The sequence below is a fragment of the Misgurnus anguillicaudatus genome, chromosome 9 (assembly GCF_027580225.2).
Source record: "Misgurnus anguillicaudatus chromosome 9, ASM2758022v2, whole genome shotgun sequence".
In the NCBI taxonomy this organism is placed as follows: domain Eukaryota; kingdom Metazoa; phylum Chordata; class Actinopteri; order Cypriniformes; family Cobitidae; genus Misgurnus; species Misgurnus anguillicaudatus.
The window spans coordinates 20,451,555-20,475,249 of record NC_073345.2 but is presented as its reverse complement, the minus strand read 5'-3'; the positions used below and the strand labels follow the sequence as shown (position 1 = coordinate 20,475,249).

General features: G+C 37.9%; 2 protein-coding genes across 3 annotated transcripts in view; one reads left to right on the top strand and one right to left on the bottom strand.

The window, feature by feature from the left end:
- Positions 1–1,658: 1,658 nt before the first annotated feature.
- On the bottom strand, positions 1,659–4,991 carry fbxo40.2 (F-box protein 40, tandem duplicate 2). Its single transcript, XM_055181135.2, has 4 exons — positions 4,877–4,991; positions 4,663–4,701; positions 2,585–4,408; positions 1,659–2,136 (listed from the first exon to the last, which is right to left on the bottom strand). Exons 2-4 carry the CDS (start codon positions 4,663–4,665, stop codon positions 1,939–1,941), a joined length of 2,025 nt encoding a protein of 674 aa, XP_055037110.2. The 5' UTR covers positions 4,666–4,701; positions 4,877–4,991; the 3' UTR covers positions 1,659–1,938.
- Positions 4,992–6,375: 1,384 nt separating this feature from the next.
- The window catches only part of arhgap42a (Rho GTPase activating protein 42a), a 33,783-nt gene continuing 16,463 nt past the window's right edge, over positions 6,376–23,695 (top strand). For both annotated transcript variants that reach the window (XM_055180450.2, XM_055180449.2), the window contains exons 1-4: positions 6,376–6,767; positions 8,570–8,665; positions 10,616–10,677; positions 18,454–18,525. In XM_055180450.2, coding sequence (XP_055036425.2) covers positions 6,614–6,767; positions 8,570–8,665; positions 10,616–10,677; positions 18,454–18,525 — 384 coding nt within the window. In that variant the 5' untranslated portion in view covers positions 6,376–6,613. The remainder of the gene's footprint in view (positions 6,768–8,569; positions 8,666–10,615; positions 10,678–18,453; positions 18,526–23,695) is intronic.

Genomic DNA, 23,695 nt, shown 5'->3' with positions numbered 1-23,695 from the left:
TTTATTGTGAATATTTATGTGTCATAAAAATGTATGTTCCTCAGTCCCCTGTAAGAGGAGGAGAAACAATGGCGCCAGCCATCACACACTCGTATATACAGTGACCACTTTATCGAAGGTAACCTCACATAAACAATGGACATTACAGTATTAATTATCGTGTTTTAGCCATAAATAATTTGCGTCATTTTTCTACCTGGATGGTTGTCGCGTATTGAGGAAACCAACTAAGTGATGAGTTACAATTCAATTTTATTTATATAGCGCTTTTCACAATACTCAATTGTTTCAAAGCAGCTTTACATTAATAGAAGCAGTAAAAGCACAGAAAAACGACAGATAGCACAACATAATACACAATAGCATAAGCAGTCAAATTTGCTGCGGCTATGACGCGACACTATCTGCTTAAGTTAAGAGTTGTCATGTGAAAATGCAAAAGTAATGTGAAAATGCAATGTTTGCAAATCCTTATTGCACCTTTATTAATACAAAGTGTATTAAACTTGTGTTCAGATCGATCTATGTTTTAATAATGAAGTAAAATCCTATAATACAATACAATGATATAATATTAATATAATCCTGTCAGCAGTATAGACCAGTTCAAATGACGTAAACAACACTGGTCCAGAAACACTTCCTGTTACAGTTTGTGACAGTTATTTTTTTATTTCACATATATTATTATCTTTAAGATGTTTGTTTAACTTCAGTTAATTCAGGTTTATATGTTCTGTTGGTTTATTTTATCCCAACGTTTATCTAGTGTTAAAAAACGGAAACAGGAAGTGCTTCTGGACCAGTGTTGTTTACATCTGTTGAAATGGTCTATAAGGCATATAAGGAATTTTCCACGAAATCGATGTAAACATCTATTTCACTATATGGAATTATGTAGGCCTAACTTACTGTATTTATATAGATAGCCCAAAAAAACGTAGTTTGTGTTTATATGTACTTATGTTTGTGTTGAGATTTTGAGAATTTAAATATTCGTGACTTGAAACATACGGAAAATGTATCGGCTAGTGCTGCCTTTCTATGGAGAGCCCAATGTAGACCGCTCCAACCTGACTAAAAACTATAACAGACTGGTATGCAAGGATCAATCACGGACCCCTCTACATAACAATATAAAACAGGTTAAAATATCTTGCATACTTTTAAAAATGCAGCGTTTATTCGATCTTGATGAAGCATACTATGTAAACACGACAGCTTTCTTCTTCGATGATCAGACGGCTTTGTATTCCTTTCACTAAATGTTCCTGACATGCACGTCTCCCGGAAATCCTGTGTAGTCCAACCAATCAGAGGACGACTTCGAATCTGCTGAAGTGTTTGAAATTTGCTAGCAGTTGCTCCGTATGCATCCGACCATCAGACGTTCTTCAAATGTTCCGTGGACGTGACGTCATACGTGTACTGTAACCTCAGCCACTCAAAAGTCTCGTGCGTGTTTTGTAGTAGAACTGTTATGAATACAACCAAACTTATATGCATGCAGTTGTGATTGTTTTATTTTCCTATAAACAAACTATTTGAAAAGAAGGGATTGATAAAATGATCGGTTTAAAGTTATTTTCCTTTTCTAGATCTATTTACATTGTTTGCTAATCATGCAAATGATGTGTAGCTATAAAATGCACATAGCGTGTGTTAGTCTGGTTTTAATAGTTTCCAAATTCAAGTACAAACAAAACAAATCATTAGGTTTAAATATGACAAATGGCTATATATTTGAATTTGCAGTCTAAAGTTAACATGGAGCTTTATCAATGCAGTTTTATTTAAACTCTATAGTATATAATAAAGTTAGCATTCAGATAAAGTTTAACAGACACTGAATTATAACCTGTGTATTTAACATTGTACCACTGTGTTTTCACACCAAAACCATAAAGTAAAGAAGATGTTGAAGTTAGAGTCCTGTTATCATTTGCGTCCCATAAATAAATTGACCAAACTCTGTCTCTCCTCCTCTTTGCTGTCACACATACTGGTCAGGGCAAATGGTTTGGTTTTCACTTCAGTTTGGTTGAATGGACAATGTTTCAGATGTTCAGCCATTGATGGTGCCTCACCAATGCACCAGTTATCCACTTTACTGAAAAGAGTACTGAACTCCCAGACCTGAGAAAAATAAAGAGAAAGAAAAAGAGAGAACGTTTACAGATATATTGGAAGAATTATTTGATGTATGACATTTTTATCCTGATGTTTAAGATTTGCGAGTAACATCTGGCAAATATTAGTACCTTTGGTTTATGTTACACAAGGGTTATTAAAATGTAACTTTATTTTAGATTAAATCACTTTTAATAAACCTCTGAATGTTGTAATAAAATGTTATTACCCTGTCTGTGAAATCAAGTCTAAATTCTCATATAATGAAGTTAGAAGCATCAACGTTTGATTTTAAAAATTGATTTCACTTTAATTCTAATCTTTTCCATGACCTTACTCAGTCAATTTTAAAGATATCAAATTTATATTTTCACGTTCTTTACGTTTTGTAGGATGATTTAAAAAATCACAAACAAAATATTTAAGCTGAGTTTTTAATCCTAAAATGTCTTACTATAGTTGGTTTCCACCGGGCTCCTCCATGAGAGTATGACTTTTTGCGCCATTTGAAGGTCACCATTCCCCTGTCCTGAAGATATGTGCCACAAATATCCCTGAACATTCGTGAGACCAAGGCCAGCTGAGACAATGTGAAACTATCCAGGTAACCAGCAATGTGGCAAAGCACCTCAAAGGGAAGCTTGCTGAGAGAATCTTCATATTTCACACGAGTCTTATGTGCAACAGCTTTCTCTGAACCTTTCACTAGACAGACTTCAGGTTCAAGGGTAAAAATGCTCAGGTCTTGGATGTAGTGAACTTTGGCTCTTTGTTTGGCAGGTTGGAGTCTTCTTTGACTAAACGTGCAACCAAGGTAGGCCAATGGGCATCTCTGCTCGAACCAGCCATTCAAGCAGGACTGAATATCCAAATGCACATTCTTGAAGTGAAAGGCGAACTCGTCCCTCCGAAAGAAATGGCCACAGACAAATGTGAACGCCGATGTTGATTTGTTATGCCTGAGCGTAACGGTTTCTGTATCAAGCTGAACGTGAAGTTTTAAATCCCTGTCTGCTGTAACTTCAGCGAGAGATGCGTCGTATTTAAAGGGAGCTGTGGCGAAGTTATACGTCTGCGTTCCAATATCAACATAAAGTCCATCTGTTGGCACGGTTTTACTTATTTTGTGGCCTCTTACCTCAGCCTCCGCCGAACAAAGTAAGGTTGCAAACATCTCATCCATATCTTCCTGGGTGTCCCCCATATCAGACGTACCCACGCTCTTGTTCTCAGTCTTAACCCTTGTGGAGGGGTCTTTAAATTGAATGCGTTTTTCTTTGTAACTTGTAGGAACTTTAAAGGAGTGTAGAGACTGGACTGGTATTGGCTCCAGGTTCCCATAAACAAAATCTCTCTCTTTGGGCGTGCAAGCATCCATTTGACCAAAGGAGATCAACATGCGACCATGGTGCACTATGTACATGTTGAACTCTCTGGGTTTGACTTCTTGCCCAAGTCTTTCAAGAACGCCATCTTGCCAAGGTGCCAGTCCAGTTTTAGAGGTGTCATGAAATGTATTTTCTTCCTGTTGTCTTTCGGGTTGTTTGGATGTTTCTTGCTTCTTTGCCTTTTTATCCTCTGTCTTGGATGCCTCTGCCTCAGCCTGCCTGCAACCTCCTCTTTCCATGCTGAACATTTTTTCATACAAATTGTATTTCTCATTGTCAACTGCATTATTACAGGCCAAATCTTTGTTTGTTGTCATCTCACAACCTTTTATTGAGATGGGATCTTCATAACCATTGACGTGCACTCCATTACACAGAGCATCTCCACCCGCCGCTTCCTCCTCCTCCACTGGTGGATTAGGTTCCTCTTCCCGTTCCTCCATCAGCTCAGGAAAACAGTTTCTCATTTTCAACCTACCACACAGATGTTTTTGGTCTCTCAGTGCCATGGAAAGGTCCAGTGATTCCTGCTCATGGATCTCTTTCATGAGGTTAACATACAAAGGGGCATGGGGATTCTCAACAGGCCAACGGTTCCACTCCATCGAGCAGCAGACGATGCTTGCAGGACACACCTCCAAGTGTTTGGCCAACTTAGAGCGACACATTTTAAAGGGACAGCCATAGGTTGCGTTAAGGCAAGGTACCTTCTCATTGGGACACAGCAGTGAGTGTTCATCTTCTTTACACATGTGGAAGGAGGCACCACAGAGTAAGCGGCAATTGATGACCGTGCATGACACCGAGATCTCGACTGGGGCTTTGCACCGACGGCTAAAACAGATCTCACAATGCCTGTGCTGCTTAGGTCCGGTTCTCCTATATCGGCTCTGTAGAAGTACATACAGAACATCAAAGGGTTATAAATTATGAAAGCTGTTAAACTATTGTCTTTTTTTATTTGCTATTTGAAAAGATTTATATTTCATGAATGAAAAAGTTAATGTAGACAATAAAGAATTATCATTTTAAATAGTCCATCAGAACATTAATAGTAATGGATACCCAGTTTGTAATTCTATAATATGACATTACTAACATATCTTATGAGTAAACCAATACATCAGCAATGATAAATACTTACCATTATGATATAAAGTAGTGCACATGAGTCACAGCAGTTCTGAAAAAGGTAAACAGTGTCTTATGGATATTTGTCCTGTCTAAATGTGTATTGTCTAAACAATTATCAAGTACATTTAAATATGTAATTTAATAAAACTTATATTTAAAAATGATCTGGTTTCATAAGACCTTTCTGTGTGCTTTAAAGCAGGTGGCAAAAAAGCTTAACTTACCCACAGGGTGAAGCATGTCTCGAGAGTTGCCCAGCTTCTGAATGTCTCTGAGACCTTTCTAAGGAACAGGTTTGTGGGTCATGTTATAAATAGTTGCCACAGCTGACTGGAGCCAATTACATGACATCTTGGAAAAGTTTAACACCTGACAAACATTGTGATTAAAGGGGAAGGCAGTTTGCTCAGTTAATTTTATCATAATCTGTGCTTTTGCCTTTACTAGCCACTGAGGGTCATCATCAGAGAAAAGGGCAGATTTGTAAAAGCAATGTGTCTTGTATGGTTAAAAACAGCCAAATTGATGTTTCATTAGTTGTCCAGTAGATGGCAGGCTTTTCCTTTTTTAACAAATGAATGGGTTATGCGTAACCGTTTGGTAACCAAAACACCTTTTGTTAAAAAGCTATGTAGCCTGCCTGATGTGGTTCAAGAGCTTATACAACTCTTTAACAATATCAAAACTCAGCTGAGAGAAATAGATAGCCCTTATGTAAAAAAAACAGAGTAACGAAAGTTTTAGATAAACCATCACAAAAATTCTAATGGATTTATTGGTTATAATGTGGTTTTAATGGAAACTATAACTGTGCTGGTAGTGTTGCTATTGGTGGGATTTAATCTGCAAATAGAACCCAATTGGACATCATTAAATCCTTTTGTATTTGTAATGATATTGTTATTACAAATCATAAAATCATTCGAATTTGTATCAGGATTTTGTTCAGCAGGGTAATAATAGAGGTCCTTGACAGACACAGGAGGGCACTGAAATTATTTTAAAGGGGCCATGGCATGAAAATCTGACTTTTTCCTTGTTAAAGTCCTATGATTGGGTTCCCAGTGCTTCTATCAACCTAGAAAATGTGATAAAGATCAACACAGTAACTTAGTTTTGGTAAACCATTCTCTACAAGCACATGAAAAAATAGGTCGTTGAAATTTGGCTCTCCTTATGATGTCATAAGGAGCTCTCATTATAATAATACCACCCCCTAATCTGCACTATCCAATCACAGCACTGCCATTTAGTGCAGAGAAAAGCACAATTGAGTTTTAATTGCAACAAACCACCAACATTGCGATCAGACAGTGTTTGAATTTCATCAGCTCATTTGCATTTTAAATGACACACCCAAAACGGCACATTTTTGCACACACCTAAAAAGTAGCAATTTTAATATGTTATAATAAATTATTTATATGGTATTTTGAGCTAAAACTTAACATTTGTGCTCTGGGGACACCAAAGATTTATTTTTGACATCTTAAAAAAAGTCTTGTGCCATGGCCCCTTTAAATAAGTTTGATCAAGCATTAAAATAAGATAAAACAACAAAAATCAAGACATTTGCTAGTAATTGGTTATTTTTATATTGAATATACCATACATCTTTCTAGTTATGCGAAGCTCTAAAATATTTAATAAGGTATTCATTGTGAATGGGGGGTGGGCTTAAATCACGGTTTATTCACTGCTAAACCCCCAGCTACAGACAGTACACGTGCATCGTTTCTTCCAGTACGCGTGTTGGGAAAAGACCAGCAGGAGTCACCGCTACACCAGTTACACTGAACCTCAATTGAGCAGAGAAACAAAATGCCGGAAGTGGGCTTTCGGGATACGGAGTTTCGGGATTCGTAACAGTGGAAGTTTACACTATTAAGTAAACGAGTGTTTCTGAGGCTTTAAACGGCCGGTGATCGTCAGGTCGTGTTTCATTCATTTGCTCTTTCACAATGGGACTCCCTGCACTGGAGTTTAGCGACTCTTTTCTGGACAGTCCAGACTTCAGAGAGCGTCTCAAATGCCACGAGATTGAGCTGGACCGTACTAATAAATTCATAAAGGAGCTGATCAAAGATGGCAACATGCTCATCAATGCGCTTAAAAGTGAGTCGCGTGTTTCCTAAAGCTTACTGTAGCATATGATTTCTTCAAGTTTGGTGTGAACGCTCACGTTTGTTGTGATAAAAAAGAGTTAAAGCTTTTCCACATGGTAAAATACTGTAGTTTAGTATTCACTATAGTAAACTCTAACAGCTGTCCTAGATATTTAAGTATTTTTAACTTTTATATATTTATTTTATTAATATTAATAATGTAGAATACTGTACATTAACAAAGTATAGTAATTACCACAATACTGTAGTATACGTAAACCTAATACAAAATGTGGGTTCACTTACGCCCTTTACACAAAACAATGATACATTTAACTTCATAATTTTCGTATAATTTAAAATGTCCTTATCAATGCAGAAAAAGAACAATGGCATAAATCATACTGGATATAATGTGTTTAATTGAAATTGTATTGGTTTTAATGGAAACTATGGTCTCTACTGGTAATGTATTGGGTTCCAATGGTGGGATCTGGTGGATGGGAACCAAGAGACCACTATTAAATCCTACTGGAATAAGACCTACACACTACATAAATGAATTTTGTAATTGTTTTAATGGTAAATTGCTGATGTTTCATAGTGGTGTTTGTAATCAGTTTAAGTTTATTAGACTAAGTGAAATGTATTTTAATTGCCTCAATGTTCAATGATTTAAAAGCACTTATGTCAAACTAGTAGCTGAAAAGTTTGACCTATTGGCCTGTCAAATAGAATCAGTGTGCTCGCTCGATATTTCATGACTTAAAGGTACAGCTTTTTGTAAATAGCCTTCTTATATGTCCTCAGTAATATCTATGTAGTGCATGTTTCAAGAAATTGATTGTGATTGTTTCAAGTGTCGATTTCATGCTTTACTGTGTACACAAAGTTTGTTTTTAGTACTGCCAAACACCGTAGTCATGGTTCAAGAAGTAATTATGTACAGGGTTTGTGTATGCAACATAAATAGATGTTTATTCAGCTGAGATCTGATATGGAAGAAAGATAAGCTTGCAAGGCGTACTTTTATCTGACCCTTCACTAAACTTGACGTCTATCAATGTTGCTTAATAGAAATTTGCATTGCAGTATTGTCTAGTCACTGTGCACCAGCCCTGAACTTTATAGGAAGAAAGGTTGATTCCAATTAAATTGAACAATATTCTTTTTACCAACATTTTTTTATAGTAGTCAGTCAATGCATAGCTACTGGTTTTGTGCCAAACAAAAGCAGTGAATGTTTTTCATTAAATCCTTTGTGTCGTTCCAAGCAAATCAACATCTTTTGAAAATATCAAATTAATGTCGCAAATTAAAAATATGTGTTCGGAGTGTCATGTGTGTTGCTTGTGTTTTCAAAATATGTATTTGTTGCATCATGTGAACTATGTGCATCACGTGTTTTGTCAAAATAAGTGCCTGCTGCACACGCGTCAAACGCGTTTATGATAAAAGAGACGCTCGCGTTCACAAAATCCACGCAAGACACTCCCTTAACAGTAAACTCTGATTACGCATGAGATTATGCAAGTATCTGGCAGACGCAAGCGTCTCTTTTATCATAAAGCCTTTAGACACGTCTGCAGCAGGCACTTATTTTGACAAGACACGTGATGCACATAGGATTAATTGACGCGCAGAACACATATTTTGAAATTACAAACCACACACATGACGGGCTACATACATGTTGAGATGAACTTCGCATCGTGCGCCCTCGAAAAAAGAAGTCACTGGCCGCCACTGCATATAAATTATACGTTTAAAAACTTAAACATACTGAAACTCAGTTTGTTGTATTTTCAATAGATCTTTCTGCAGCTGTGCAGAAGTTTTCCCAGTCTCTTCAAGATTTCCAGTTTGAGTGTATTGGAGATGCCGAAACCGATGATGAGATTAACATTGGTAAGTGTCCACCGGTCCACATAACTAAATAAATAGCAACTGATCAAAATGCAAAATTTATGTGTTTAAAAAAGACTGATGGACTTGATGCTCTCCACATAGGCACTGGTCATAAAATGTTAGATAGTCTGAAAATAAATATTAATTGATAGTCAATACCAGTGTTTTTTTACTGATGAAAAAAGGTTGCATGTTTTGGTATATGCAGCCTTTAGGGGTCCATAATCCTACATTCATATCTCAACAGGATGCCTATTGTTTCATGCATGTGTGGCTTTGCCATTTAGGTGCATCTCAGTACATCTGAGCGTCGCGCTATGCATCAAAGCAGATGAGATTTGCTTTGCTATAACGTCATTTTTAAATGGCTATGGGTCTGTTTATCTGGAGGCCTGTGCTCTTAAAAGAAAGTAGTCCTTATCTGAGTTTCTAATTGGTTGTCTGGTGGAGTTCAGACCCCATGAGAATGATGGGGGGCTGTGAAGCAGGACCCTCTCTTATCGGCGATCAGAAAAATGCTGTGTATTCCCGGGACAGGAAGTGATGTGGCCGGGGCATTCTTTGTGTAAAAACAACAGCAAAGCACACGCTCATAATTATGAAATTACATAAGACCATGTGCTTTTAATATCATTACATAATATTGACATTACTGCCTTTTACACACAGTTTTCCATGTAAATTAGGTCTTATGTAATTATGCACTTATGTAATTCCCATAGCTCAACTGGTAGAGCTTTGCGATGTCAGCGCAAAGGTTCTGGGTTTGATCCCAGGAAACACATACTGATAGAAAATATATACTTTGAATGCACAGTAAGTCACTTTGGATAAAATTGACATGCAAATGCATAAAGATAAACATTATAAAATGTATATTATCTACAATTTGAAGTTTTAGTCCACTTGATTATATTCTATATATTTTCATTAACTATCATTTAATAATTATACAGTGTCAACAATGCCATAGATCACTGTAAAATATGAGATTTACCCTAAAGTATGAAATGATTTAATTTCATTTTTCCCATCTGGCTCGCCATCATTCTTTTACACATGAGGGGCTCATACAGGAAACATGTTTTATGTTACTCTCACATTTCTACATCTTAAAGACGTGGTCTGCTGTTTCTTGAATACCCCTTTGTGCAGTGATCAGCAGTGGGTGGCCATGATATATACACTCACCTAAAGGATTATTAGGAACACTATATCAATACTGTGTTTGACTCCCTTTTGCCTTCAGAACTGCCTTATTTCAACGTGGCATTGATTCAACAAGGTGCTGAAAGCATTCTTTAGAAATGTTGGCCCATATTGATAGGATAACATCTTGCAGTTGATGGAGATTTGTGTGATGCACATCCAGGGCACGAAGCTCCCGTTCCACCACATCCCAAAGATGCTGTATTGGGTTGAGATCTGGTGACTGTGGGGGCCATTTTAGTACAGTGAACTCATTGTCATGTTCAAGAAACCAATTTGAAATGATTCGAGCTTTGTGACATGGTGCTTTATCCTGCTGCAAGTAGCCATCAGAGGATGGGTACATGGTGGTCATAGAGGAATGGACATGGTCAGAAACAATGCTCAGGTAGGCCGTGGCATTTAAACAATGCCCAATTGGCACTAAGGGGCATAAAGTGTGCCAAGAAAACATCTCCCACACCATTACACCATTGCATTAATGAGAAATTGAACAGGTGTTCCTAATAATCCTTTAAACACGATATATATATATATATATATATATATATATATATATATATATATATATATATATATATATATATATATATATATATATATATATATATATATATATATACACGCTTTGTGTATTTCCTATATTCTGGTGGTTCAAAGGGCATAATAAAATGTGCTGATAGGGTAATTACACATACAGATGATGGACACATGATTGGAATTCTTTCTCTCTTATCACAGCCCAGTCATTCAAGGAATTTTCCCAGCTCCTGAACACAGTGGAGGAAGAAAGACGACGACTTGTAAGTCACCTGCATCCTTTACAACATTCAAAACAGCCATACACCTCTGTTTTATGAATGCTTAATGACTTATTAACATTGTTTAAGAGTTGGATTCCTCATGCTTAACATAGGAAAAGTGTCAAAAAAGCAGCTGGATGTATGACAGAGTATTTCTGTGCCGAAAGTTTTTCAAAAAGTTTTCTCAAACATGAGAGATTCATACGAAACAATCTTGCTTTATTTAATTTCAGTGCAGCAAGTACCGTGGAAGTCCTTATATGGGCATTTCAACCGGAATAGCGCGCACACACACACCAACCAAGAGTTGACACAAATTCAACGACGCAAATGAAGTGCATTGTTGTTTGTGAGGGAAATTTAAGCTTGTTCAGCCTCCCAAATAACCTAGAATTATGGAAACTAGAGATAGTTTGTTTATTTGGGGTAGTAGCGGAGTTGTGCGTGTGTGTTTGTTTAATGGTGGATTTCTTTGAAATGGGGCAGTCACAACCAGGTCATGAGTGAGTCACATTAAGTAAAACTGCATCAAATGCCTGTTTTGTTGGCAATCGGCGCATAAGTGCATATAATGTAAACAACACAAACATGTTATGAATCATAAGTTATCTAGAAATAGTGGGATAGTGTTTTGTGTGCTGCTTGCTTGTGACTCCCTCCGCCTGCGGTACATCTCCAGGAGCTCTGGCTTATTTGGAAAGAATCGGTAAATGTCTTTATATGAATCAAACTAGACTCTATGGATAAGCAGAAGACTATGTGAGCTTTAAGGAACGTGTTGAATTCTCCACCTAAAATCTTCTCATCCGTTATCTCTCCCTAAACATGTCTTGTTTCTATGTACCGTAACTTTGTGTAGCACGTCATATATTATTGCCGATAAAAGCGTCTGCTAAATTCCTAAATGTTAATGTTCTCGAATTGTTTGTTTTTTATATCTCAGCAGTGCCAGTAACCCCACGCATGATGTGGTTTACCTTAAAAAGTAGTAAATGAGTGGATGACTTGTTTTTTATTAGCTGTTTTTTATTGCCCCTTTCATGTGGTGTTGTTGACACATGGTTAATGCGTCATAAGACCAAACACACTTTCAGGCTTGTATACGGTAGTTGCCTTATAAGTGCACTCCACTTTAAGTCAGCATGACTTCAGCATGAGTTAATGCATTATGAGAAACAGGCCGTTGTACAATTAGACGCTCGAGGAAACTGCGAATATCAGCAAGTGGCAACGACAGATTTCGCAATACTTTTCTCCATGACGTCTCTTACGGATGTTCACACTCCGAAAGTTATTCATCAAGCAGGTTACCGTAGCCAAGCATCCTCAGAGCTGTCAGGCACAGCTGCAAATAGGCACTTTTAAGGGTATTAAGCATTTTTTTTTTGCTAGAGATTATTGCTGGCGCTCACTGCCGCAGATGGTGAATCATTACTCATAGTACAGCAGTGAACAGCTCACCGTGCAAACAATGATGCCTTGTGCTTCAGTGCTGCTGACCCTGCCCACATGTTAACAAACACAGAGCTTTGTTTGGGATTCATGAGACACTTTATCATCAAATCTTCACTGACCCGTTTCTTTTTCTACAGTAGGTGTAAATTGTAATCATCTTCTATTATCACTTAAGCGGTCGATCATGTGATTTAGGTGCACTGATTCTTGCAAATCATAACAAAGTTTGACTAGATAACTTTATCTATTAATAACATGTTTGATCTTCATGTACACACTATCAGATGACTGCTTTAATTTGTCAGTTTATCTGCTCAAATGTTGTTGGGTTTTTATTCAGGACAAACAAATTTTGTAATCAGGTATATAAATATGTTATTGAACAGTGTGACATTTGTCAAATACAGTTAAATAATACAGTTATTACAGCTGAGTTACATTAGCTGGTGTCTTTAACAGCCTCGGTTGTAACAAAGACAAACATCTTTATTGTGCCTCTGCGGGGCTTGTGTCTGGTTGTCTAATAAAAAGGCTGAGGTCAAACCTGAGGTCATCCACACATTATTGTTGTCTTATTGGCTCATACCTTCTGATTTCTTTCCCAGTCTGTAGATGTACAATGTTAAACTAAAGATGGAAATTAGGTGTGTATAAAATGTGCGATTTGCTTGCTATGCTTCTCAATGAATTACGGTGAAACGCCAATACATCCAAAAGCCAGAGGGCGCTCTTGTGCAGAAATTTAATATGCGCCGTAGACGAAGTACCATTTACACATGTAGCTCCAGGAAATGCCTATAGAGGGTATGCACATGATGTCACCTCGGGTGAAAGTGACTGCGGTTACGCTCACTGACTGGCAAAAGACAGAGAGACAGAATTTGTGTGTGAAATCAGCGAAAACAAGAGAAAAACGCGTCTTAATTGGCAAAAGCTGTTGTGCGATAGACTGTACTAACAGATTAACAAGAATTCGGAGCTATCGTTTTACAGACTGCCAAAAAACACAGAAAGGAGAAGTAAATAGATTGTTCATGCCAACGTCTAAATTTAAAAGAGGAACTATATTTTATGGCGTAATAGTACTTCGACTCGCCTGAAAAGTCTGCTCCCCTTCTCACTCTCATAATGGGAGAGGGAGGGTGTTACTGGTCTTAAATAGGAAAAACGTTGATGTGTTTGGTCACTTCTAACTTTATCTCTAAATGGTACCATTGAATGAATGGGGCTAAGCTAAATGCTATCGAAGCGTCGCAGTGCGCTCCAGCGCTTACGTGCACGCACACAGATGATAGAGGGATGTATCAACAATTCTTAGTTAAGGTAATAACATATTTTAATATTGAAAATGAGTAGACTATTCCTTTAAGCACAATGACTTTAATTCTGTTAGTCTGTGTAACTTCAGTTGCCTTTTTTACTCTAAAACATTGCATCTTATACTCTTAATAATAAAGGTGGTCAAAAGTGTTTTTTGCAGTGATGACATGAGCCCTTTTCACTCACAGATTATGACAAATATACGGAAAATGTGCCTGGGATTTGTCCAGGGATCATTTGCTTTTGGTTTATTTACACTGCCAATGAGTTTCTGCAATCTGTGCGTGCATTTTGTAAGCACATCCTGTAAAGATCCTGTAAAGACACATGATGTGACGTGATGTATTTGCAATCGTGCACTTACGACTCTCCTGATTTTGCCAAGTGGTTGATGTCCTCAGGGCAACATTATGTTGACCCTGGGACAACATCTCAATCAACCAATCATATTTCAGAAATAAGTTTACAGTTTGTTTTCAGTTTAAGCTTAAAACCAGGATTAGCTATTTCTAGACCATTGTTTTTCACTTATCATGTCCCTCTGATTTTAGGGTTTGGTTATGGTCTGGGTTTGGGGTGGATTTAGGTTTTATTTAGAAAAATTTTGTCCTTGGGTCAACACAATATGTTGCCCTGAGGACATCTCTCACTTGGCAAAATCAGTTCGAGCGTGCACTTACAGTACATTCACATGGGGTGAAAGGGTTAATGCTTGACGGAAGGCTTGCCTAAAACGTGACCAACAGCCAATCACAGTGGCCGCAACACATGCTCCGGTCTTCCATAAACGTAATTGGCTGGCTCTGCCTAGGTTATTTGCATTAGGTGATCTGAGTGGCTGACGCACGTGTTGCCGCTTGAAAAGTTGAGAAATGTTCAACTTCTGCCGCGAGCAACGGCACTGACGCGGCGCCGACTGATCCACAATTCAGTTCGGCAACGCATGACGTCACCCATTAAAAGTGAATGGGAAGCGTCAATGCTTGCGCCCCGTGTGAATGTACCATTAGTGTATTAAGTTTGAGTATTATCCTCCATTTTTCTATCAAGAAACAACACGTGTGCATTACCTTTCTGGTTCGATCATAATCTGGTGCATTGCATGCGGTTCCATTGTGCAGGCGAACAATCTCCGCTTCAGCAGATCTGTAGATCTGTATTACCTTTAAGTCTGGTCCTACTTTTAAAAATTAGGCCTACCTACCAAAATTATGACACAACCATTTTGTGTAAGTCACAGAGTTCAGAAAGTAACACATTACTGGAATGTCCCTGTTAGTGGATTGCATTTGAAATGTTTGATGCAGAAAAACTCAATTGCACAAGAGGAAATGAAATATGTTGCTTTTGTGTGGAAGAGAGCCGCTCCAGCAGTGCTGCAAGAGTCCAGCCGTGTCCAGACTGAAGCTTCAGTGCTGTCTATTGTTCGGCGTAGAAAAAGAAAGAGAGAGTCAGTGAAACGGCCTCAAGGGAAGAATTACCCAGCAGTCTCCTACAGTTTCATCCTGCAGACCGTAGCCGTGTTACGCTTCAGTCTCGCGCGCTCCTGTGCCGGGCCCCTGACAAAAGGATGACAAACACCTCAGCTGAGCTGAGAAAGTCCCAAGGGTCTTTTCATACAGACGTACAATAACGAGAGCCAAGAGGTGAATAACTCCTAGTAAATGCATTGCCCTCCCTTAGGGGTGCAGCTGGGAAGTGCTGCGTGTTACTGGAGCGCAATGGTCATACAGTCAGGTTTAGAGACCGTGAATCATTAAGTAAATCCAATTTATTTGTCCTGTTAGTTTAGTGAGCTGTCTTGTATTTACTGTTTCTTTAATCTCAGGCACGCTGCCAGGATACTGGATGTTTTAAGTGGGAGGCATTTCCCACATGATAGATGTGACTGATGTAAGAAATGAGTTTCCTTTCTGGCTAAAAAGGGCCATGGGAAGTTTTGATGTTGTGAGAGAGACGCTTGACGAAACGGAGCGTGTGTCCCTGTGCTGAGCTCTCAGCGCTTTACCGTACTGTATATGTGATGCAATGAAAGGACCCTTGCTTGAATGAGACGAGTGTTTATTGTTGGCCTCACTTTAGTTTAGCAGTCTGTGTGTGTTGTTGTTAGTGAAAGCCTGTTGTGTATATTAGTAATTTGGTGGACTTGGTTGGTTTTTTCCAAAAACAATGTTAAAGTGTTTAGTTCACACAGTAATCATTTGCATATATTTTGTATAATTCAACATGATGAATGCCATATTTCAATATTTTCAGAGAAACGCTTCCAGATTAAGTTATGTCAATTGCATTATGTTGGCATTATTCATGCCAAAATGTAGGCAGCATTAAATTAACAACCCTAGTGTAAAACGAAAGTGTTTTAAATCTAAGTATATGTTATTAACTAAATGTTTTAGACAACATAAATGAGTTCACCAAAATAAAAAAGACAATCTCACGACAGTTAATACGTATTTTATGAGGTGGCTGATTCATATGTTTTTGTATGATCTGAATTCACTCCAGTGACGTTGTATTTATAGGCAGGGTAACGTTCACACCGCCACCGGCGAAGAAAAATGTATGCAAATTTTATAATGCTTTTAATGGTGAAAGTGGCCGGAAGTCATTCATTTTCAATGAGAGCCAGCAGGGACCATCTTGGACGGTGTGAGCGTCGAGGAGAGTTGAAATCAACTCAACTTTATGGTAATGAGCTATGACACTGTGATAGGATTCCAAAAAGGATTCCAGAGAATGCTTTTGAGCATTAGAACGTCCACTACTCTTTTTCGATAATGGTACATTAACACGTGGCAAAAGCGTTAACGTTTCTCATTTACTTTGAATGGGTTGCCGAACTGAATTGTGGATTCGTCAGCGTCACGTGACTGGCATTGCTCACGGCAGAAGTTGAACATTTGTCAATTTTTCAAGCGCCAACACTGTTGTCTGACAATAAGATTGCCTTATGGAAAACCCTAGTGCAGAGCCAGCCAATTACATTTATGCAAGACTGGAGAACAGAGGAGCATGTGTTGCAGCCACTGTGATTGGCTGTTAGCCACGCTTCAGACACGCCCTCCGTCAAGCGTTAACGCAGACGCCCCGTGTGAATATACCGTTACCGTTTCTGTTTTATTAAATCAAGTTTTGTGACTTTGTGCAAATTCATACGAATTAGCCACCTTAGAAAATATGGACGGTTTCCCATGTTGGAAAATTCTCTGATAAATTACTCACCCTCATGCCATTCCAGATTTATACAACTTCCTTTGTTCTGTTACACAAAGAAAAAAAATATTTTTTATATAAAAAAAATGCCATGTACGGTTTCCCATGTTGGAAAATTCTCTGATAATTTACTCGGCCTCATGCCATTCCAGATTTATGCAATTTCCTTTGTTCAGTTACACAAAAAAAGAATTTTATATAGAAATGCCATTGTGTAATCTTCTTATATGGGGCTTAACATGGCGAAGCTTCGAAATGATCAACGTACAAAACTATTTGACTGCAAAATAATCTTAAAAAACGTTAACGTTAAACGTTTTCTTTTACAAACAAATTATTTCGCATTAGAAGTCATATATTAACCCATGGAGTCATCTTAATTACTTTAAATGGATAGTTCACCCAAAAATTAAATTATTTCCTCATTTATTCACTCTTATGTTGATACAATCCTGTATAAATGTATTTGTTATAATTCCCCATTGACTTTCATAGTAGAAAAATAATACTCTGGAAGTCAATGGGGTTTCTGATCGGTTTTGTTACAAAACATTCCTTAAAATATCTTCCTTTGTGTTCATCAGAACAAATAAATTTATACAGGTTTGTAACAACATGAGAGTAAATGAATTTTCATTTTTGGCTGAACTATCACTTTAAAGATGAATGGATGGGGTTTTTTAGCTTTACCATATTGTGCTCCATATAAGAAGAATAACATGACACGATTTTAGTATCAAATTATCTGTTAGTGTTAGATGCCTACAGTAGGCTAACAAATAATGAGGATACCCAGAAAGCAATTTTGACTAAAACAAGGCTAAATTTGGGCTGTCTGTGAAAGTCTAATAGACATCTACCAAGAATAGCCCAAGAATAGACGATACGCAAACGTTAAGAAAAAATAAAAGCAAACACCCGAAACAACTGTTGGCTTTGCTTAAATCTTGGTATATCATACATCTTCAAGTTATTTTGGCAAAAATGGCATGTAACCAAATTCAAGGGTTTTTTTATGGTAGAAGTAGGTTGCTCATAGCTGGACTATATTAGGTCTATAGTTAGCCGTCATTTCAGCGTCTCAGTTTTTGCTTGCTGGGAACTGCTATGCACCATGAGATGTACAAGAAATCTATATTGTATTACAGATATATTTTGCTTAAATCTGGACCTGCTCCGAGCCTGTACGTTTCTATTATTTGTAAGCACAAATTCCATTATCGTGTATGTGGGTGGAGATGGAAGGTCATTGGTGCCGCTGGCTGCGCATAGGCAAGCATGTGGAACTTATTTTGACCAATTCTCCAGCGAGACATGAAGCCTTGTGTGCTATGCCTGGGAAAGTGTATAAAAGGAACCAGTGTATGTAATTGTATGTTTTTCCAATCTTAGTGCCTACATAAAAACGGTACTAATTATAGCGCCTTTATTTTACAGTAAATAAAAGTAATTCCCTTGGAAACTGTCCATGCTCGGTTCGCCTTCTGTTAGCTATTAGGACTGTAATTCCATCAAGCACCTACATTAAGGACAGGGTTGTTTTACATCTATACATGGGCATTTTAACACTACAGATTGTCAACCATTTGTGTCCATATAGTCCTTTATTGAAAGACCTTAATCTCAACGTTGTTATGTAAAGAACAAAAATTGCACTGGTAAGCTAGATTAAACTATTCTAATAATGTTTTTTTATAGTTTGACATTTTTAATGGATGTTTTATTGTGATTGGTTCATCATACATGACTTTTCAAGGTTGTTTTGTCGCTTCTTTTTATATTTAGATACAGAACGCAGATGATGTCCTGATTACCCCTTTGGAGAAGTTTCGCAAAGAGCAAATCGGAGCAGCCAAAGTAAGTTTCTAGACCCCATTGTGAGTTAATGTAGTACTATATACTGTATTACCTACCTACACATCCATATGACTCCATACATTCAATATAGGTCCACAATGAATCTTAGCAGGAAGGAGGTAAATTGCAAACACCTGTTGGGGAACAGTTAAATTATAGCCAGATACAGTAATGCCACTTGACCAACATGGAAGTGCTGCCTTAAATGCTGGAGGTCATGTTTATAACCAACCTTCAGTTAAAGGTTTACTCTTTCTAGGAGATTAAGGCGATGAAGGCGAAAGCGGACAACAGTCCGGCTGTTCAGCCTCTTGTGTATGTGAGCACATTCAAAGCAAAACTCTGTCTCCCACACATACACACAGATATACTTCAAAACTCTCAAGGACAGATTCTTTCACTCGCTACATCTAAACACCGCAAAACAATGTCGTAATCAGTATTTTGTCTTGTTTTCCAGGAAAAACGTCTAAACATCCGTAGAACAAGATGGACTTTTGAAAGCGAAACGGCATAAAATAATTTAAGACAACATATTGTGAATTAAGTTTTTTAAAGCCTTTTTTCTTGTCCTATGCATGAGTTTTTGTGAGGTTTATATGCGTCATAGGTAGGGATGCTCCGATCAGGATTCTCGCAGCCGATACCGATTACTGATTTGTTGTCTTTGTGATCAGCCGATACCAATGCCAATAGCGATTCTTTAAGCTGATATGCAAGCTCTTTGATGACCAGTTTTGGGGGTAACGCATTACAAGTAACGTGCATTACGTAATAATATTACTTTTCTGAAGTAACGAGTAAATTAACGCATTACTTTTTAAATGTAAACATTAATATTTGAGTTACTTTTTCAAAAAAGTAATGCAAGTTACTTTTTTAGTTTAATTAATTTAATTTACAAAAATTATGTACTGAATTAAACTAAACGTAGTCACATTATGCACTTTATGCTTACACGCATCTTTGGGCACAGTTTGAGTCAGAAACTGAGATGGCAGGCCAGAGCTTGACATTTTTGTGATGAAATATGCAATTTCTGAATGTAGAACTATTTAGTCATAAAAACACCTGCAAGGCCTGAAAGAGATCAAGCCTCAGCCAAGAAAATGTAACGCAAAAGTAACTAAAAAGTAACGAAAGCATTACTTTCCATGAAAAGTAACTAAGTAGGGCAATTAGTTACTTTTTTGGGAGTATCTGAATATTGTAATGCATTACATTTAAAAGTAACTTTCCCCAATACTGTTAATGACTGTAACTGTTAACATTTTTTTAGATAAAGTAATAGCACAGATGTTGCCTTTGTTATATTACTTGCAGTAATTTGGTATATTATTGTTTTAATAGAGAAGCAAAAAAGTAGCACAACAAATATTTCTTCTGCAAACAGAAGTTTAGTATGCCTTTAAAAAGGCTTATGTCTGTTAAAAGTAATGACAATAAAACACTTCACAGTTTTTACTATATGAATCACAGTATGAAGTACAACAACAGTTCTTCGGTAGAGAGCAGAGAGTGATTTTATTGAGAGATGAATTAGGTTACTGTAGCTTTAAAACGTGAGAGAGATCGCTCTGTTCACGTGCACTGATGATATGCTGCTATGTGTTTGCCCGTCTGGCAGTTATTTTCTTGTCGATTCGATATCAAGTACTAGTACTTTTATGGCAAGTATCGACGATTCCAGTTCCGAAAATATTTTTACAGTATGTATGTATTAAAGTGATTTTATGGGGTCTTTTGATGGCCATCATTATTAAAATCAAATAAAATAGACATGACAACTTTTTGCACTGAACACTATTACCAGATTTCTTCCCTTTATACGTTTTGGAGATAAAACAAGTGAATGTTAACATTAACATTTTCCTCTTGAGCCTGTTTTTTTTTTGACTGATAAACTCTACTGCTTTTGAAAATAAAATAAAACCCTGATAAAAGTCAGTAGACTGGAATGCACTGGAAATCAAACCATGACAGTGAGGCTGCTGCACTTCATCATAAAGTATTGTTCTTTAGATCCTTTGTCATATTTGTGGTATTACCACAGTGGCATATTTTTTTGTTGTTGTCAAATGTCACACAAGGCTTCACATTATTAACTGACTGCAACAATGCATTTAAACCCATTTTTTTTTAAACCTGGCTGCGCTGACTGAGTGTGCTGGTAAAAATTACTTTAAAAACAAACAAACATATAGAATCGATACTTGTACTTGAGAATCGATCTTTTTGATACAAAGGCAGGATCGAAAATATAGATACTTTAGGATCATCAGACTAATCTCAGATGTCACGCCCACAGACTGTTGGCTAAACGTCTGATGTTTATCATACACTTTTCTGGAAACCCTGTGGGAATGTCGAAGTCGTCTTTGATTGGTTGAAATATACCGGATTTCCAAGAGACGCGAGTGTCGCGATAGTTTCGGTCCCTGTAAAACAAAGCTCTGACGTTCCATTGAGAAGCGTCTCATTGGTGTGGCTGTTGATGAAGAACGTTGTTCTATGGTGAGTAATGTTGTTTATTTAGATGCTATTCGGTTGCGGCTGAATATTTTAATAACTGACTTGTTGCCAGCCGGCTCGTTATTGTTGTGGGGAGTCCGAAACGTGAAGCTAGGCGAAACAAACTGTGATTGGTTGTTTGACATGTCGGTCAAACAACCTTGTGGGCCGGCTTTATCCAGAAAAAGCAGCGAAAAATACCAGACCTTGTTGAAGGTCTGGCTACGCGAGACTACACATCACTAGACAAGAGCAGCTGTGAGAAAAATGAAAGTTTAAACTGTCAAAACTTTAAAACACATGCGAATAATAAACTTTTGGCATGAGAATGCAATTGCCTGCGATAGATAAGTGTTGTATATGCTGTTTGATGGGGATGTGAAGATGACCAACCACGTTTTAGGTGTCAAAATCGCTTCTACCGCGCCTAGTTTGCCGCTTGAACAGTTTGAATGCATTCGCGTGTCTAGAGCGAAGTAGACGCACGGAATAAGCAAGCATTTGAAGCGTGTCAGAGGGAAAATCCGCTTCTTGTGGGAGGGCCAAGTGCTATCCGTTTGTCTGTTTGCAAGATGGCTGATGTTGATTGTGCATTTATCGAGAGAGTTACCGGTTTTTATTTGGTAACCTTATTATAGGGGGGAAATAGGGTCGATAAACGTCACGTGACTCAAAAGTGAAATGTATTTACAACTTACCAGGTTGCCCAATGTCCTCACTGACACTCTTCCAAGCGTGGTCCTTTTATTCCTGTCTCTATAGAAATAAGAACTTGAGTCATATAGTCCGCAAATCCGAGTCAAATGCAAAATGGCCAAAAAGCACAATTCACGCATACCGCGTCAGACGCTTAATTCGCGCCATTCGCGTGAACTAGATGCGCGAATGAGGCGGAGTTGCGTCTACCGTGCCAAACGCCTCATCCGCACCGCGAGACCTCCAGACGCGTGTCGACACATCTTCACATTGACTTAACATTGAAATTACTCGCGCTTGACGCCTCTAACGCGGCTGGTGTAAACGCAGCATTAGGACCAGAGCGCGTCCTTATAGAAAATACACATATCTCTGTAAAGGCAATAAGAGAAATCCAAATCTGTACGTTGCACATGAGCAACGGTTATAAAAATGCTCGCACTACATAAAAATGGTCTTTAATTGCAGCCGCATTCAGGAGCCCTATATAGACAATAGTAAATAAAAAGATTGGTTCATGAAATCAGCAAATTTCGTTATCGGCCAATACCGATCTGTGGCCGATCGATCTGAGCATATCTAATCATAGGGTAAGAATAATAAATGCCTGTGAAAAACCAGCTAAATTACTGTTTTCTACATAAAATCAGCCTACATAATGTAAAGAACATTCTGTAAAAATATAACCTTGATATCTTTAATATTGACTGACTAGGGCCATGTAAAATATTAAGATCAATGCGAAATCAATGACAGAAATCAAACGTCAATGCTTTTGATTATAAGACTTTAGACTGGATTTCACAGACAGGGTCACATGAAATACAAGATATTTTAACTGAATGAAAAGTAGTCACTAAGAATTTTTTTTTCAGTAAAATAGTTTCCGTGTTTGTCAAATTCTTGTAACAATAAAATCCCAGTGGGTTTTTAGTTAAATCTCTTAAGCAGAAGGTGCACATTCCTAAAGAGAGTGATGTCATTTCTAGTCAGCAGATGCGCCTAGAAACTGGAATACGCGTGTCAAAAATGAGATTCCTCTGGGGTTTTTTTCTGTTTGGCAAGTCGACAGTCTGTGGTTCAGACGGAGGGTCCATTAGAGGGTCATGGGAAAGGTTTTGCTAATGTTAAACAGGACAAACAAACAGCTTTAAACTGGATTCAGTTGAAGTCTCAAAAAAGAGATTCTCACTGTTGGAGGTCTACAGCGCATGAGCTCTCGGTCCAACGTAAATATGTGGTGTCATCGTGGGCACAGGAAGTGGGGGGAGCTTGTCTAGAGTAAACATCTTTACTCAGCCTCATTTAGAGGCATTTGATGTCCCATATAATTGGAAGTACCCAAAGTGCTTGTTTTTTTTTTAATCGGGTGCTCCGAATCGTCAGCTTTATCATGATGGTACTGATGGTACCTGATTGAGTCCAAGTGTGAAAATGACATAGATGATCCTGAAGTACAACTGTTGAGTGAAGTCATCATCTGGTTGGTATTTCTGTAGCTCAGTGCTGATAAAAAATGATGGCTTGAAAGCAATTAATATGTAAAGCAGATGCGGCAGCTTAAATGTTAGTATGTTATCTACTAGTTCACTTTCTTGACTTAAAGGTGCAGTGTGTAAATTTTAGCAGCATCTAGTGGTGAGGTTGCGAATTGCAACCAACGGCTCAGTCCACGGCTCACCCCTCGCTTTTGAAACACATAGAAAAGCTATGGTAGCCGCCACCGGACAAACATGTCATCGTCAGAGACAACTTAGTAAAAAAAGTTTGTCCCTTAAGGGCTTCTGTAAGAAACATGGCGGCACAAAATGGCAACTTCCATGTAAGGGGACCCTCAATAGTCCCTTTCACACATACAGTCTTTACTGGTAATTTACTGGTAAATTGCAGTTAACATGTCATGTGTGAACAGAACCTTTCCGGTAAATCAGTGCTCCCAATTTACCAGTAAGACAGGTTGTAA

Coding starts and splice junctions, on each gene's coding strand:
- fbxo40.2 (XM_055181135.2), bottom strand. Junction 2,137..2,584: donor CCCGGTGGAAACCAACTATA/GTAAGACATTTT, acceptor TATTTTTCTCAG/GTCTGGGAGTTCAGTACTCT.